The following is a 17,335-nucleotide window of genomic DNA, read 5'->3' on the forward strand; positions in this document are numbered from 1 at the left end:
GCTGCAGAATAGTGATCCCAGGCCGGGCGCGGTGGCTCAAGCCTGTAATCCCAGCACTTTGGGAGGCCGAGGCGGGTGGATCACGAGGTCAGGAGATCGAGACTATCCTGGCTAACATGGTGAAACCCCGTCTCTACTAAAAATACAAAAAACTAGCCGGGCGTGGTGGCGGGCGCCTGTAGTCTCAGCTACTTGGGAGGCTGAGGCAGGAGAATGGCGTGAACCCGGGAGGCGGAGCTTGCAGTGAGCCGAGATCACGCCACTGCACTCCAGCCTGGGAGACATAGCGAGACTCCATCTCAAAAAAAAAAAAAAAAAAAAAAAAAAAAGAATAGTGATCCCAGGGGTGATCACAAAGAAATTGCAAGGGGACAAACCAGCCTCCCCTGCGTGCTTGCTTGCGAGGACAGAGCTGGTACCTTATTTGTACTTCTTTCAATCTTCCTAGCAACATTCCTAAGAAACAGCTAGAGGGCGGGCGCGGTAGCTCACGCCTGTAATCTCAGCACTTTGGAAGGATGAAGCGGGTGGATCACGTGAGGTCATGAGTTCGAGACCAGCCTGGCCAACATGGTGAAACCCCCGTATCTACTAAAAATACAAAAATTAGCCGGATGTGGTGGCGCGCCCTGTAATCCCAGCTACTCGGGAGGGTGAGGCGGGAGAATTGCTTGAACCCGGGAGGCGAAAGTTTCAGTGAGCTGAGATGGTGCCACTGCACTCCAGCCTGGGCAATAGGGAGGAAGGAAGGAGGGAGGGAAGGAGGAAGGGAGGGAGGGAGGGAGGAGGGAAGGAAGGAAGGAAGGAAGGAAGGAAGGAAGGAAGGAAGGAAGGAAGGAAGGAAGGAAGGAAGGAAGGAAGGAAGGAAGGAAAAAAAAAAAAAAAACAAAAAACAGTAAAGAGCCACTCAAGAATGTGGAGGGAGAGGAACTCAGCTCAGCTCATTTCAGTCGCTGCCAGCAGATACCAAAGGAAGCCAGACCTTACTGTGATTGGAGAAGAGCGGATGCCCTAAAATGTCCTCCCATTGAGAAGTAATTAAAAACTATTTTTCTAGAAAATGATACTTGACCAGAATGTCTGTTCATTTCCTTAAGTACAAAAGCCAGCACTGTCTAAACTAATTTGAAGATGAATGTCTGTAGAAACACACTGGCCGCTCTGCCAAAGTTCCTCATCTGTATGTAGCACCCCATTGATCCACATAGTAAACTTGCAACTTTCACTGAAATTCAAGGTTGGTTTGTTTTAAATGTGGTATGCTAGACCATGATGGTGACTGAAGTCTGCCTTGTCTCCCCTCAAGCAAAGTGAATTCCAGTAATAAAGTAGGGGGGGAATATGATCTCAATTAAAAGTATGTACATAGTGAGTGGAAATTGAACAGGCAATGAGATATCTACTGTAGGATTCAGTATAGAATGCCTCGGCTGACGAGTCTGTTGGGAACAGAGGAGTCTGTATGTCACTATCTGAAAGTCTTTTTTTCTTGGGCTGGTCAGATTTCTCTAAAAGACTCTTTAAATCTCCTATCTGGAAGGTGAGGCTCTGGCTGCCACAGTTCCAGAACCCAGTGGAGACAGAAAGCCAGAAGTCTCCATATTCAAGACCAAGAATGAGTTAAGTAAGAGATACTTTTAACATAATTTAGCACTATCCTTGGCTTGTTTTATGCCTCTACTCCATGTTGTTTCCTTTCTCCTCTCTTATGTCAAATAGTTCCCAACCTATTACAAAATTTCATCTTCTCTAAACTAGTGATTCTAGCTAAATGTTTATAGTAACATTTGGTCTACAGCAAAAAATAAATACAATTATAACACCTCTATTTCAGAATACTGGGTGATAAGGAAACAAGGTTTTGCATCATTTCTTCCTAAAGGAGAAAAAGTAGGAAGGAGGATGGGTGGAGATGTAAATTCAACAATTATTGCAAGAGGCTAGGAGATTGGAGAAAATAATGGCGCCATGGGAGCATCAGAGGGGTCAAGGAGGACCCAGATCTGTTTGGTTGCACTGACTAGAAGGAAGCACAGGGCAAGGACTGGCTCACTCTCTGAGGGAAAGCGGTGGTTGCAGGGCCATTGTTCCAAGGGACACAGGGTTTGGAAAGAGCAGGGGACAGCGGTGTCAGGAGAAGAAAGAATTGTTACGTCAGGAGAAGGCTTCTGGAGAATATTGGTCTTGGGAGACCAGATTTTAAGCTTCATACAACAATTTTATAAAAAGCATTACTCAGGTATAATTGGCAAGAAGTGCACATATTTTAACTGTACAATTTGTTAGGTTTTAATATATGTATGTACTCATGAACCATCACCACAATCAAGATGGTGAACATACCCATCACTCCTCCAAGTTTCCTTGTTCCTCTTGATAATTCCGCCCTCTTGCCGTCCCCATCCTCCACGCCCCAAGCAACCACTGATCTGCTGTCACTATTGATGAGTTTGCATTTTCTAGATTTATATAATGGAATCATACAGTATATACTTTTTTCTGGCTTCTTTCACTTAGCATAATTATTTTGATATTCATATATAGTATATATCAACGTTCGTTTAAAAAATATAACTGAAGAGTATGCATTGTATGAATATATCACAATGTGTTTATTTATTCATCTGTGGATGGATGTTGAAGTTGTTTCCAGGTTTGGCTACTTCAAATAAAGTTGCCACAAACATCTGCAAACACTGTTAAAATTATTATTAAATGTGAGCTCTGTTAATGAATATGAAAGGAGATGGAAGGGTCATGAAATGCTGTTCGCGATCCTGACTTCCTTATGCTTGAGCTAATGACAGATCCAGCCTCCCTTTCACCACTTAAAAAGATAGCAGACAGAATTAGTTCAAACACATGGCTGGGTGCGGTGGCTCACTTCTGTGGAATCCCAGCACTTTGTGAGGCCAAGGCAGGCGGATCACCTGAGGTCAGAAGCTCGAGACCAGCCTGGCCAAGATGGTGAAACCCCGTCTCTACTAAAAATACAAAAATTAGCTTCACGTGATGGCACACACCTGTAGTCCCAGCTACTAGGGAGGCTGAGGTGGGAGGATCGCTTGAACCCGGGAGGTGGAGGTTGCAGTGAGCTGAGATCACACCACTGCATTCCAGTCTGGGCGACAAAGCAAGACCCAGCTGGGTGTGCTGGTGGTGCACACCCACAATCCCAGCTACTAGGGAAGCTTAGGCATGATAATGGCTTGAACCCGGGAGGCAGGGGTTGCAGTGAGCTGAAATCATGCCACTGCACTCCAGCCTGGGTGACAGAGCCCAGACTCTGTCTCAGAAGAAAAAAAAAAAAAAAAAAAAAGTTTTACGTCTTAAGTCCCATAGGTGCTAATAGATACTAACAGAAGAGGAGAACTATTGTTTGAGTATACTGAGGGCCAGGTACGGTGGCTCACGCCTGTAATCCCAGCACTTCGGGAGGCCAAGGCGGGCGGATCACGAGGTCAGGAAATCGAGACCGTCCTGGCTAACATGGTGAAATCCCGTCTCTCTTAAAAATACAAAAAATTAGCCGGGCGTGGTGATGGGCGCCTGCAGTTCCAGCTACTCGGGAGGCTGAGGCAGGAGAATGGCGTGAACCGGAGAGGTGGAGCTTGCAGTGAGCCGAGATATCGCGCCACTGCACTCCAGCCTGGGCGACAGAGTGAGACTCTGTCTAAAAAAAAAGAAAGAAAAGAAAAATAGAAGATGGGGTGAGGTGGGGGTCGCCTGCTAGAAGCAAGGGCAGACTGACTGAAGGGAGGGGATAGATGGTATGCTTCCGTGTCTCCACAGTGTGATGCTTTTTCCCTAGCAGTTGGCAAATTGAGACCAACTGATAATGAGATTAAGCTATCAAGTACTAAACATAGGATCTAGGACATAGATACCAAAACACGTTAGCAATTATTAGCTAAGTATTAGGGGTTCCTCCTTTGAGGCAGACGAGGGTATAGTCTTCTCATTGTGAAATCAGAAGCCAGATGACTGAAGAGTATAAGCTTTTCCTAGAGCTGCATGAAGTCTTCTCAGGGATCTGTCCTTCCTTGACTCACAATCCAAGGTGATCGCTTCGGCTCAGAGACTGAAATTGGTGATAACTGGAAGACTCCCAAAATACTATTGAAATGATGAATATTATTTAGACTGACAGCTTCCTGGGGGTAGGGTCAGACTCATATATGACATTTTATCCCAAGAATCCAGCACATTGCAGAGCAGGTACAAGTGCTCAGAACAAGTTAAGGCATTATCTTTCCTTGGTAAAGAGGCATTTACAAATCACACCTAAGAGTAGGGAGCTTCAGGCCTTTCTGAGCTCTCCCTTGCTAAACTTCTTTGGGAGATTAACTTGGCCCTTTGGGTCAAAGGAAGTATTTGCCTTGCTTCAGGAAGTAACTGCTACCTCTGGGGTATGGAGACAACTGGGGGAAGATTTTTTTTTTTTTTTTTTTAAACCAAGACTACTATATGAGTGATTTGGGCTTGAAAAATATTTTTTTTTTCACTGTGAATGTATAGCAAAAAAAAAAAAAAAAAAAAAAAAAAAAAAAAAAAAAAAAAAAACTAACAAAGTTTTATATAAAGAGGAAAAAAAAAAAAAAAAAAAAACCCCAACAGGGCACATATTTGAAAATTGTCGGCCGAGCGCAGTGGCTCAAGCCTGTAATCCCAGCACTTTGGGAGGCCGAGACGGGCGAATCACGAGGTCAGGAGATCGAGACCATCCTGGCTAACACGGTGAAACCCCGTCTCTACTAAAAAATACAAAAATCTAGCCGGGCGAAGTGGCAGGCGCCTGTGGTCCCAGCTACTGGGGAGGCTGAGGCAGGAGAATGGCGTAAACCCGGGAGGCGGAGCTTGCAGTGAGCTGAGATCCGGCCACTGCACTCCAGCCTGGGCGACAGAGCCAGACTCAGTCTCAAAAAAAAAAAAAAAAAAAAAAAGAAAATTGTCCAGGCTTGGGAAATCTCATAATCATCTGGCAAGAAGGGCAATAACAAAAATAGCAGCTCCCAGAAAGGGGGCACAGACAGGTTAAAGGAGCTCTAGCTGGTTCCTCTAAAGATGGGAAAAGCTCCAGAGATGGAAGGCACTCTATGGCTGCATTTGCTGACTTTGCAGACAGCAAGGTGAAAAAGGGAATAAACCAAAGAACAAAACCTACAGAAAGGCTGGGGGAAAACAGCACGGAACAGAAGTGGTAGGAGTAAGAACGAGGGAAATGCATGGCTACCTTGTGACCCAAAGCAGTACAGGGAGGTGGGGAGGAGCAGTGTCCTGGGGACCCCAGCAGGCAGAAGTGTCTAACCTGAAGCCATAGGTCTCCCAGCGGCCCAGGGCAGCCTGCAGCTGACATGATTGGACTGGGTATTCCCTCCCTGGAGAAGTGAGACGTGAATAAACTGAAAACAGTTAAAATGGTGGTGGGCTGCAGTCTCTTCCTGCAGAGGAAAACAGCTGGTGCAACCTGAAGAGGGGCACACACGAAGGAAGCAGAGGAAAGCAGACTTTTGGTGGAGCTCATGGGAGCACTACGGGATCACATCCAGGAGCTAAGGGAGAAAGGCGGCCAGAGAATGCCTCTTCTATACAGGAAATGTATAGGCTCACAGGGTTCACGTCAGTCCCTTTAGAGCTTGAAGCATCAGGAGGCTAGAAACTGAGAGAAAGGAGGCTTGGATGGCTGCTAGAAACTGGGCAGAGTTTGAAGAGGAAAGAGAAAGGTTGGAGCTTCCTTTCAACGTGGCTTATATCTTCTATCCACATTTGGACTCTGGCTTGTCACCACCATGCCTGCCTCTGCAGGGTGGGAGATGGGAAGTAGCTCAAGCCTGTTGCAATTCAGTTGCAGCCAAGCCTACAACAATACCAAAAATCAATCTCAGTTAGAAAATATATAGCCTTTTTTTGTCTTTGCATAGGGAATCACTTCAAAAGAATAAAATGTAATTAAAATCAGAAAGCAACAGATCAACAGATGACTTCACAATTTATTTTTTTTTTCTTTTTGAGATGGAGTCTCACTCTGTCGCCAGGCTGGAGTGCAGTGGTGCGATCTGGGCTCACTGCAACCTCTGCCTCCTGGGTTTAAGTAAATCTCCTGCCTCAGCCTCCCAAGTAGCTGGGACTACAGGCGCGAGCCACCACGCCCAGCTTTTTTGTGTGTTTTTAGTAGAGATGGGGTTTCACCATGTTGGCCAGGATGGCATCGATCTCTTGACCTTGTGATCCACCCGCCTCAGCCTCCCAAAGTGCTGGGATTTTAGGAGTGAGCCATTGCACCCGGCCCCACAATTTAAAACTTCTATGAGAAAAATTAAACAAAAATTAAAAGGCCATCTGGACAAATACATGGAAGTTTGACAAAAACTAATATTCTACTATAAGTAGCTGATACGTATTAAAAGACTCTAAGAAAATACACAAAATAGGGAAAAGGTATAAACTGGTAACTGACAAAAGTAGAAATTCAAATGGGTAATAAACAATATTGAATGCAGATTAAAACATGTTTGATGATAATGCTAATATCAGATCAAAAAATTATAATCTCCAATGCTGGCCAACACATGGCAACACTAAATGATTTTCCAAGTGTGAATCAGTACCTCTCCGGAAAGTGGTCATTACATGTCAAAACCTTTGACCTAGGAATTCTACTTCTAGGATTTATCGTAAGAAAATAAAGATAAGACCATGCTCATCACAGCGTTAGTTATAAAGCAGAGACAAAAGCAATTCCGAACTGTCCAACAGTAAGAGATGGGTTAAAAACATCCATTAATTTTCTTTTTAAGACAGGGTCTTGCTGTTGCCCACAGTGGAGTGCAGTCATGTGATCTAGGCTCACTCCACATCCTGGACTCAAACAATCCTCCCACCTCAGCCTCCCAAGTAGCTGGGACCACAGGCATGTGCCACCATGCCCAGCAAATTTTGCTATTTTTTGTAGAGACGGAGTTTTGCCATGTTGCCCAGGCTGGTCTCAAACTCCTGATTTCAAGCAATTCTTCCGCCCTAGCCTCCCAAAGTGCTGGGATTATAGGTGTGAGCCATCATGCCCAGCCTACAGTCTCACTTTTTACATTTGTCTGACTTTGGAGATTTTTGTCTTAATGCTAGGAAGGTATTTAAGCAGTTTTACTTTTCGTTTTTTTACTTTTCATTAAGATAAAAACTTTAGTTAAAAGTTTCACAAATAGACCAATTCACTTTCCTGATTTTCACATCTCTTCAAGCTCTCCGCATGTGCTCTTGGACCCAGGTCATTTATGTCTGTTAGGCTTTGCTCCATCCTTCCCCAAGGACTTCTCCCCTGGCTCCCCAGCCTAAAAACATGCTGAAGTTATTCTCATATCAAAATATATGTATTTCCCAAAGTCCTGTCAACTGTCTCTTAATCTCCACAGTTTATGTGCCCGAGTTTATGACCTATTGCTTGGATGTGAGCAGGCTTTTAACTTATCTCCTTCCTTCCCAACAGCTTGCAGAATGATCTTCCTGAAATAGTCTAATCAGGTTGCTTCCTTAGAGCTACTTGTGAGTTCTCCTTCACCTACAGGATGTCAAAGCTCCTCAACAGGGCAAGCAAAGGCCTGGGACGAACTGACCCCTCCTCTCTTTCCAAAACCACTGCCTCCCATCCCATTTGACTATCCTCACTTTGCCTGTTAAAAATCCTCTAACATGGTGCCATCAACCTGAGCTCTCCTTTTGGTCTCCTGTGACTGGATTATCTTGTTTCTGCCTGGCTAACTTCTTTATCCTCATCCTTCAAGACTCAGTCTGCACTCAGGAAGCCTTTCCAGACCATTATCACCTCAGTGCCCACCCAACGTTTTGCCTGAGATAAGGATTCTCCTCTGTGCTCCCAATATTACCCTGTAAATAACTCTACCAGAAAACTTACCAGATGGCACTGACATGTTTTCATGTCTGTCATTCACTCCTCAAGTGCAGGAACTTGCAACTAGTAAAGAATGAGTGCTCAAATGTTTGTTGACAAAAAGTCTGGATCTCTGGTGGAACGTTTTAATGTAATTGGTTCCAATTCAGGTGTTTAGACTTTGGTTTTTAAAAAATATGAACTGGACCTTATAGTACTGGTATTGTTACTTTCATTTTATATGGAAGACAAACAATACATTTGATACAGCTTTTTATCATCCAGCACTCACAGTCCAAAAACAAACAAAAACAACAAAAAATAGCCTAGAGGATTAATGACTTTTATTATTGCTGATAATTTTATACTTAGATTTTAGCTGGCATGTCTGTGGGTGACATACAATTTTTTTCTTCTCATAAAGTACCACTATATTGTCATTCTCGGTGTAGCTCACTGCCCACCAGACCTAACACTATGTATTTTAGAATCTTTGATTTCCTGTCCAAATACTATTCGTTTCTCCTTTTTCCATGCTGAAGGAGCTCTATACTTCGTACATAAGAGAGTATCATTTCCCCAAGATCCCTTTTTTCTTCAGAGAGCAATTAGTCTTTCAGAATACAGCTTCTGCTGGTCAGCTCCAGATTCAGGTCTCAGCTCCAGCTCCTGCCTCAGCCTCCTGAGTAGCTGGGATTCCAGGCACGTACCACCATGCCTGGCTAATTTTTGTGTTTTTATAGAGATATGATTTCACCACATTGGCCAGGATTGTCTCAAACTCCTGACCTCAGGAGATCTGCCTGCCTCGGCCTCCCAAAGTGCTGGTATTACAGGCTTGAGCCACCGTGCACGGCTGCCACTTTTATTTTATAAAAATACTGTCAAGGATCACCTTAGCTTTTCCCCTGCGGTAACTGGTCTTGGAAAAACATCCTTTGTTTTCCCATTCTTCAGTCTTGAAAGTGTTCAATTCTTTATAGAAATAGCATTTCACACCATGGCAAAGGGGTTTAGAAACAAGACATACTAATTTACCTAAGTCTTTATTTATTTGGCTCTAGGAAGAATTTGCATGAAAATGAGCCTGTATGGCAGGTACAGAATGTACTGTAACAGCACCAGAGAGGTACATCCTCTCTCCTCTACAGAGCCTCAATGTTTAATACATACATGTGACTTTAGTCATAAAACCACATAGTCCAGGAAAAAAGAAGCCCTTTAGGAAAAAAAAAAAAATCAGTTTAGAATGACTTTCAAATTGACCATTCCTTTTCAAATACTTAAATTCAAATAACAGATACATTCAGAGGCCCAAATGTTGGCATAGAATAAAATCATGTTCATTTATTTTTTTCTGCATCTTAGAATTAGAAGGCATAAAATTAAATATGTTGAATGTAATAAATTCATCCATACAAGTGCAAGTCTCCAGATATAATGCATTTTATGGCAGATTTATTATTTTAAAAATGTACCAGTAAATCAAAAAAGAGGGAGTATGTCCATTTAACTTTTATTGAAGTGTATGTAGGAGGTCTTCAGAAATCAAATGTGAGCATGAAGATATGGCCAAACATAAAATCTATCAAATTCAGTGAAAAGTTGCTGACTTTAAATAGTAGTTGTAAGAATGACCAATATATATTCTTTGTTAACAACCCCTCACTCTACAGTAAAAAATAAAATAAAATAAACATTCAGTAAACATTCTTTCCTAAGGTAGTTTCCCTTATATAGCAGTGATTTATCCATTTCTTTGTATACACAAATTTGTTGAACATACCAATCAGTGGTTCTCACAATTGAAAAATAAAAGCACAAAAAAGTTTACACTCCTGTACAGGTAAATAAAAGATCACCTTGAATTAAACTGGATCTCCTTAAGGGCATAGTATAGTTTCAGTTTCATTACCTATTACATAATTAGTTTCTTACATACAAATATTGACATATTTGGCTTGTGCTTCGAAGCCTTTGTGTCTATGAAGTCCCTGTCAATGCAGCTCATAACTGGAAGTCACTGGGGAGTTCTTTGCTGCTGCTGGGTTTAACCTGATCGTGCATTAGAGTCTCCTCAGCACCTGTTGTGGTCCTGCACACCTCTGGGGCATCGTCAGTGTCAGGATCCAAGCCTTCAGGGCAGGGAAGTTTTAGCAACTCTTCACGAAGCTGAGCAGTGTGACGCTATGCAGGAGAAAAGGACTAATGTTAGAACTGTAAACCCTCTAGCACAACATCATTTGAGGCAGGAACTGAATTTCAACAAAGGCCAAAGCATTAAGCCTACAAATGTTTACTGAGCCCCCCCTTGTGCAAGCCACTGGTAGAGGCACTTGATATAGCAGGTAGTAAGCAAAACTGACAAGAATCCTTAACCTCAAAGTAACTGATGTTGCTGAAAAGACGTCAGTAACCTACCAGTAGATCCTACCCATGTTCCCAAGCTATCACAGAAATAGCATTACTGACAACTTAAAGGACATTATTAGATACATATACTCTTTGATTTATTTATTTATTTATTTTTGAGACGGAGTCTTGCTCTGTTGCCCAGGCTGGAGTGCAGTGGCGTGATCTCAGCTCATTGCAACCTCCACCTCCCAGGTTCACGTCATTCTCTTGCCTCAGTCTTCCGAATAGCTGGGACTACAGGCATGCGCCACCATGCCCAGCTAATTTTTTGTATCTTTAGTAAAGACGGGGTTTCACCATCTTGGCCAGGCTGGTCTCAATCTCTTGACCTTGTCATCCACCTGCCTCGGCCTCCCAAAGTGCTGGGATTACAGGCGTAAGCCAACGCACCCGGCCTAGATATATATATTCTTTTATTTTGTTTTAAGATAGCTCTGTTTTGTCATTCAGGCTGGAGAGCAATGGCACAATCACAGCTCATGCAGCCTCAACCTCCTGGGCTTAAGCAATCCTCCCACCTCAGGCTCCCAAGTAGTTGGGACTACAGGAATGAGGCACCATGCCTACCTGAGTTTTTATACAGATAGGGTTTCGCCATTTTGCCCAGGCTGGTCTCAAGCGATCCACCTGCCTTGACCTCCCAAAGAGTTGGGATTGCAGGTGTGAGCCACTGTGCCCAACCTATACACTCTTTCAAATTAAACACCGTAATCCCTTGATTTGTCATACATGCTGACTCTGGCTAAATATTTTTGAGAGAAAGACAAGTCCATAAATTAAAATAAATCCACTGATACTTTAGCGAATGAAAAAAATATTTATCAGGTAGTAGGCCATATGTAAAATATCTGCAAATGTTCACACTAATTTTCCCACTTAATGCTCAGAATAAACCTTAGAAATAATTTTATCATTAGAATTTTTTTTTTTTTTTTTTGGAGACAAGACCTCACTGTGTCACCCATGCTAGAGTACAGAGGCACAATCTCAGCTCACTGCAAACTCCACCTCCCAGACGCAAGCAATTCTCGTGCCTCAGCCTCCCGATCAACTGGTATTACAGGCGAGCACCACCACGCCCAGCTAATTTTTTTGTGTTTTTGGTAGAGACGGGGTTTTGCCTTCTTGGCCAGGCTGGTCTCGAACTCCTAATCTCAAGCAATCCGCCTGCCTCAGACACCCAAAGTGCTGGGATTACAGGTGTGAACCACTGCACCCAGTCTATCATTAGAATTTTTTTTTTTTAATTAAGTTAAAAAGAAGATCTATAGATATTAAATAAACTTTGTTTTGCTCTATATTGCAACTTAGAGAAGGATATAGGCATGTTAATTGGGAGTGCGTGGTTGTCTACACACGCAAAGATTTGGTTCATAATTTTCTGGTGAGAGAGAAATGACCTTAAATAATCACACCAAAGGCTTTTAAAATTGTGTCGGCCAGGCGCGGTGGCTGGCTCACGTCTGTAATCCCAGCACTTTGGGAGGCAGTGGCAGGCAGCTCACGAGGTCAAGAGATCGAGACCATCCTGGCCAACATGGTGAAACCCCAACTCTACTAAAAATACAAAAATTAGCTGGTTGTGGTGGTGTGCACCTGTAGTCCCAGGTACTCGGGAGGCTGAGGCAGGAGTATCACTTGAACCAGGGAGGCAGAGGTTGCAGTGAGCCGAGATCGCACCACTGCACTCCAGCCTGGCAACAGAGGGAGGCTCCATCTCAAAAATAAAATAAAATAAAATAAATAAAAAATAATAAATTGTGTTAACAGCTGACTTTGAAAATTAGCTAAACAACATTTATAGAACAATTTTTATGTATGAGATACTGTGTTAAATATACCAACAACAAAAGGCAATGAGTAGAATGAGGATAAAATCTTTAAGCTTATGGAGTCTAAAATTCTGGCTGAAATTATATACACACAAATAGGAAAAAACAACTATACTTTGCAGCTATTTGCAAAGTTTCAAAGCACATTTACATGCCAGTAAGTGAAAATTTCCCTAGCCTTGATTTTCCTTCCACTGTGGACAACAGGTGAAAACACTAACCAGGGAAGGAGAAAGAAAAATCTGGCAATCATGAGGACCCAGTAAAGGTTGGGGATTGAGCTAGTTTGGATATTTGTCCCTGCCCAAATCTCATGTTGAAATGTAATCCCTGTGTTAGAGGGGAGAGAAATGGGGATCATGGGGACAGTTTCCTCCTGGACTGGTGCTGTCCTGAGATAGTGAGTGAATTATCACGAGATCTGGTTGTTGTAAAGTGTGGCACCTCCCATGCCCCTACTCCTTCTTGATTCCGCTTCATCTTCCGCCATGAGTAAAAGGTCCTGAGGCCTCTTCAGAAGCGGAGTAAGTGCCAGCTCCATGCTTCCTGTACAGCCTACAGAACCATGGGTCCACTGAATGTCTTTTTGTTATAAATTACGCAGTCTCAAGGATTTCTTTATAGCAATGCAAGAACAGTCTAATACAGGGATACTATGATTTTATTGTGGAGTCAAGCTAAACAACTACATACTTTTCTTTCTTTTTATTTATTTTTTTAAGAGGGAATTTTGCACCCTTGTTGCCCAGGCTGGAGAGCAATGGTGCAATCTCGGTTCACTGCAACCTTCACCTCTCAGGTTCAGGTGATTCTCCTGCATCAGTCTCCCCAAAAGCTGGGACTACAGGCATAAGCCACCACATTTGACTAATTTTTGTATTTTTTTTTAGTAGAGTTGGGGTTGGTCTTGAACGTTGGTCGGCCTGGTCTTGAACTCCTGACCACAAGTGATCTGCCCGCCTTGGTCTCCCAAAGTATTGGGATTATAGGCGTGAGCCACTGTGCCTAGCCAATTATGTACATTTCTTGTGCAGCACTCAACAGCAAATGTATAGTTAAAACGATATAAATTTGGATTAATTCAGAGATGGAAAATTCCAGGTGACAGTGACACAGAAGAAATAAAGGAATGTGGATATAAGCAAGAGACTGAATGAAAAGAAGCTAGACTTGAGCCAGTTTTGTATAAGTGAAAAACACATCTAAATAGATATTTGGGGAAGATCAGCCTGGTAATGCACTAAAGGAGGAACTGAAAGGGGGAGAACCTGGTACAAGGAAGCTGGACAAACAGACAAAGCTGTGGGAACTCAACAGAAATCATGAGTTGGGGAGAGGGACAGTCCCCTCATGAAGTAATATTGACAGGACCTAGTACTGACCAGGGGTGCTGGATGAAGGATGAGATACATAATACTTGAAGATTCTAAGACAGAGAAAAATGTTTAAAATCAAGTAAAATTAAGTAAATAGAAAACTAGAAAACTTGATTTGAGGAAAATCTCCTTCAAGGAGATGATGACAGGGCATCTACGTAAAAAATGTCAGTAATACAATTCAAGAGAAAGTTAAGAGCTGACAACAGTTTGAAGTGTCAATTTTAGAGAGTAAATGGCCAAAGTCAGGGTTACAGATACAATGAAGAAAAAACAGAAAGAGAAAAAAAAATCGTTCTGAAGGCCAAAAAGTAAGCCTCAGGTAAACAATTGCTCAGGAAAAGAGAAAAAGGAAAACATACTGAAAGGATTAAGAGTGTAAGCAGAAAAGCCAAGATAGTCTACAGATGAAAAGTATACTACAAAAGACAAACGTTAGGCAAATGTTATCAGTGTTTTAACAGGTAGGCACAGAGGGTTAGAAACGCTTATACTGAAAAGTCTATCAGTTGGACGGGGTGCGGTGGCTCATTTGAGGTCAGGAGTTCGAGACCAGCCTGGCCAACATGGTGAAACCCCATCTGTACTAAAAATGCAAAAATTAGCTGGGCATGATGGCAGGCGACTGTAATCCCAGCTACTCAGGAGGCTGAGGCAGGAGAACAGCTTGAACCCAGGAGGTGAAGGTTGCAGTGAGCCGAGATCAAGCCACTGCACTCCAGGTTGAGCGACAGAGCAAGATTACATCAAGAAAGATAGGCAGAAAGAAAGACGGATGGATGGAAGGAAGGAAGGAAGGAAGGAAGGAAGGAAGGAAGGAAGGAGAGAGACAGACAGACAGACAGACAGACAGACAGACAGACAGAAAGAAAGAAAGAAAGAAAAGAGAAAGAAAGAAAAAAAGAAAGAAAGAGAAAGAAAGAAAGAAAGAAAGAAAGAAAGAAAGAAAGAAAGAAAGAAAGAAAGAAAGAAAGAAAGGAAGGAAGGAAGGGAAAAGAAAAGAAAAGAAAAGAAAAGAAAAGAAAAGAAAAGAAAACAAAACAAAACAAAACAAAACAAAACAAAACAAAACAAAAATACAAAAATTAGCTGGGTCTGGTGGCAGATGCCTGTAAGCCCAGCTACTCAGGAGGCTGAGGCAGATGAAATGCTTGAACAAGGAAGGTGGAAGATGCAGTGAGCCAAGATCACGCCTGAGCAGCAGAGAGAGGGACAGTGTCTCAAAAACAAACAAACAAACAAACAAACCAGTCAAGGCAGGGTTCCATGAAGTGAAATTTAAGCTGAAATAGGAATGGAGGTGAGCAAGCAGAAGAGCTGAAAACTAGAGGAAAATGGAAACCATGTGTAAAAAAGCCTGGAGGAGGGAGAGCAGACGAAGTGAATAGAGAAGTGAGCTGGGGTCACTGGCTTTGAGAACTGGAGAGAGGGTAACTTTGGTAAAACAGAAGTCAAACTGCAAAAGGTTGATTAGTGAGACAAAGGTTAAAAAATGGAGGCAAGAAGCGTCAACTGCTATAGTCTGACGGTGAAAGAAGACAATCTGTTTCATAATAATAGAGGCAAAATAGAAGTAGCTTAGGGAATTTTTCTGCAAGTGTTTTTCTCTCTTTTTAAAAACATTTTTATAGTGAAAAAATTCAAACATATACAGAAGTAGGCAGAAGAGTACAACGAACTCCCATATATCCATCACACAGCTTCAACCATTATCAACTCATGGCCCATCTTCTTTCATCTATATCCCCAGACTTTCTCCTTCTCATTTTATTTTGAAGTAAATCCCAGACATCATACACTTTGTCATTCACAAATATTTCTGTGCATGTCCTGAAAAGATAGGGATCTTTTTAAAAATCACACCTAAAAAACTAACAAATCCTTATCATCAACTAGTTGCTTGAAGTGAAGACAGCTTTAAAGTTAGAAGATAACAAGCCAGTAGAAATGGAAAAACCTGAAGATAGAAAAAGGGAGGATATTGGTGGAGGATGAAATGAGTAAAGACATTCAGATGCAGGAAAAAAGGAAGGCTGTTACAAAGAAAGATCTCCATGGGTAGACACAAAATCTTCCAAACCATCACATTTCACATTTCCACTCTGTGAACGTCCAAATTGAAAACAATTGCTTGTCTCCCTTAACACAGCCACTGCCACCATCAGCTGAGGGAGAATCTGCAACTCACATCTCCCTCATCCCTCCAAGTAATAAAAACATGGAAGGCAGGAGGCCTAGGGAAAGACTAAGGGAATAAAAGAAGTCCTTCAAGTCTAGCACGGTTGCTCATGCCTATAATCCCAGTGATTTGGGTGGGAGGTGGGAGGATCACTTGAGCCTAACCTAGGAAACAGGGTGAGAACCCCTCTACAAAACTGAAAATAAAAAAATTTAGCTGGGCACTGTGGCAGGTGCCTGTAGTCCCAGCTACATGGGAAGCTGAGGTGGGAGGACTGCTTGAGCCCAGGAGTTCAAGGTTACAGAGAGTCAGTCATGATGCCACCACTGCACTCTAGGCCGGGATAACAGAGTGAAATACAGTCTCCAAAGAAAAAATGAAAAAAGAAAAGGCATTCATGGAGCACATCTTGTCATCCTTATCTTCAAGGAACTTTACAAAACTCTGCTGACTCAGTCCTTGGACCCACTTATTATTTTAGGAACTGTCAATCTCCTAGCAAAAAAAACGCATCTTTTCTATAGACTTCTGAGTAACAATTTATTCCTCTGAACTGAAAATAAATATTATGTTTCTTTAATTCCTTCCCTCACCTTATCTTCTGGTAGGCATGGTTCTGTCAATAATTACACAACTCTTAAAGCAACAAGGCTCATGTTCGAAAGGCTTACTCACCTTGAGAGCTGCTGCATGGTGAGACATAGTCCTGCCTACCCGCTTATCACTGCTGTACTGCTGGATATCCGCAATCCACTCCTCACACTGGGCCATTATCTCAACTCTTTTCAAGTAAAAATGTTTGTGTATTACCTTGAGAAAAAGTAAGCAGGAGAACAAGCAGTGTTTACAGTCAAATTTAAAAGACACAGTAAATGACATTACAAGGAAATAAAATGTATTATAAATACATTAAAATAAATATATGTATACTATAAATACATTTAAATTAGTATTTAGAATATTATTACAAATACATTTAAAGAAATAAATATACAGACATTGCAATGTTTTTCTGTCCATAAAACTCAATTTAATCAACTCTACAATATTAGCAGGGAAAAATGAAGCTCATGATTTGAGATGACATGTGTTGAAATATATATATATATGAAATTTATGGCCTGGTGTGGTGGCTCATGCCTGTAATCCCAGCATTTTGGGAGGTCGAGGCAGGCAGAGCACAAGGTCAGGAGTTCAAGACCAGCCTGGCCAATATGGTGAAACTAAACATACAAAAATTAGCCAGGCATGGTGGTGGGCACCTGTATTGCCAGCTATTGGGAGGCTGAGGCAGGAGACTCGCTTGAACCCAGGAGGCAGAGGTCGCAGTGAGCCAAGATCCCATCACTGCACTCCGGCCTGGGCGACAGAGCAAGACTCGAGGGGAGGGGAGGGGAGGGATTTATAGCAGAAAAGAGTGTACAATCCCGGTCAGACACTTGGAAAATTAATCCTGTTCAGAGACCACAAAACACATATGATACAATATATTCAGAAGGCAAATGCAAATAAATAAGTAACCAGGAGAAAAAGATTTTAAAAGATAACTCAAAGAACACCTAGATAAGTATATTCTAAATGCCAAAGGCATTCACACAGAAATCCCCAGAAATGGATCCCCCAGAAATGGCACTATTCTTACTTGCTT

At 42.2% G+C, this 17,335-nt stretch overlaps 1 protein-coding gene across 32 annotated transcripts in view; it reads right to left on the minus strand.

Annotated features, from left to right (window-relative positions):
- Positions 1 to 8,918: 8,918 nt before the first annotated feature.
- The window catches only part of BIRC6 (baculoviral IAP repeat containing 6), a 255,908-nt gene continuing 247,491 nt past the window's right edge, over positions 8,919 to 17,335 (minus strand). For all 32 annotated transcript variants that reach the window (XR_013402861.1, XM_077959773.1, XM_077959772.1 and 29 more), the window contains 2 exons: positions 16,363 to 16,497; positions 8,919 to 10,072 (listed from right to left, as the gene is read on the minus strand). Coding sequence is in view for 31 of the 32 variants with exons in the window: in XM_077959773.1 (XP_077815899.1) it covers positions 9,893 to 10,072; positions 16,363 to 16,497 (315 nt within the window). In the remaining variant the exon portion in view is untranslated. The remainder of the gene's footprint in view (positions 10,073 to 16,362; positions 16,498 to 17,335) is intronic.

This window comes from Macaca mulatta, chromosome 13, assembly GCF_049350105.2.
Source record: "Macaca mulatta isolate MMU2019108-1 chromosome 13, T2T-MMU8v2.0, whole genome shotgun sequence".
NCBI lineage: Eukaryota > Metazoa > Chordata > Mammalia > Primates > Cercopithecidae > Macaca > Macaca mulatta.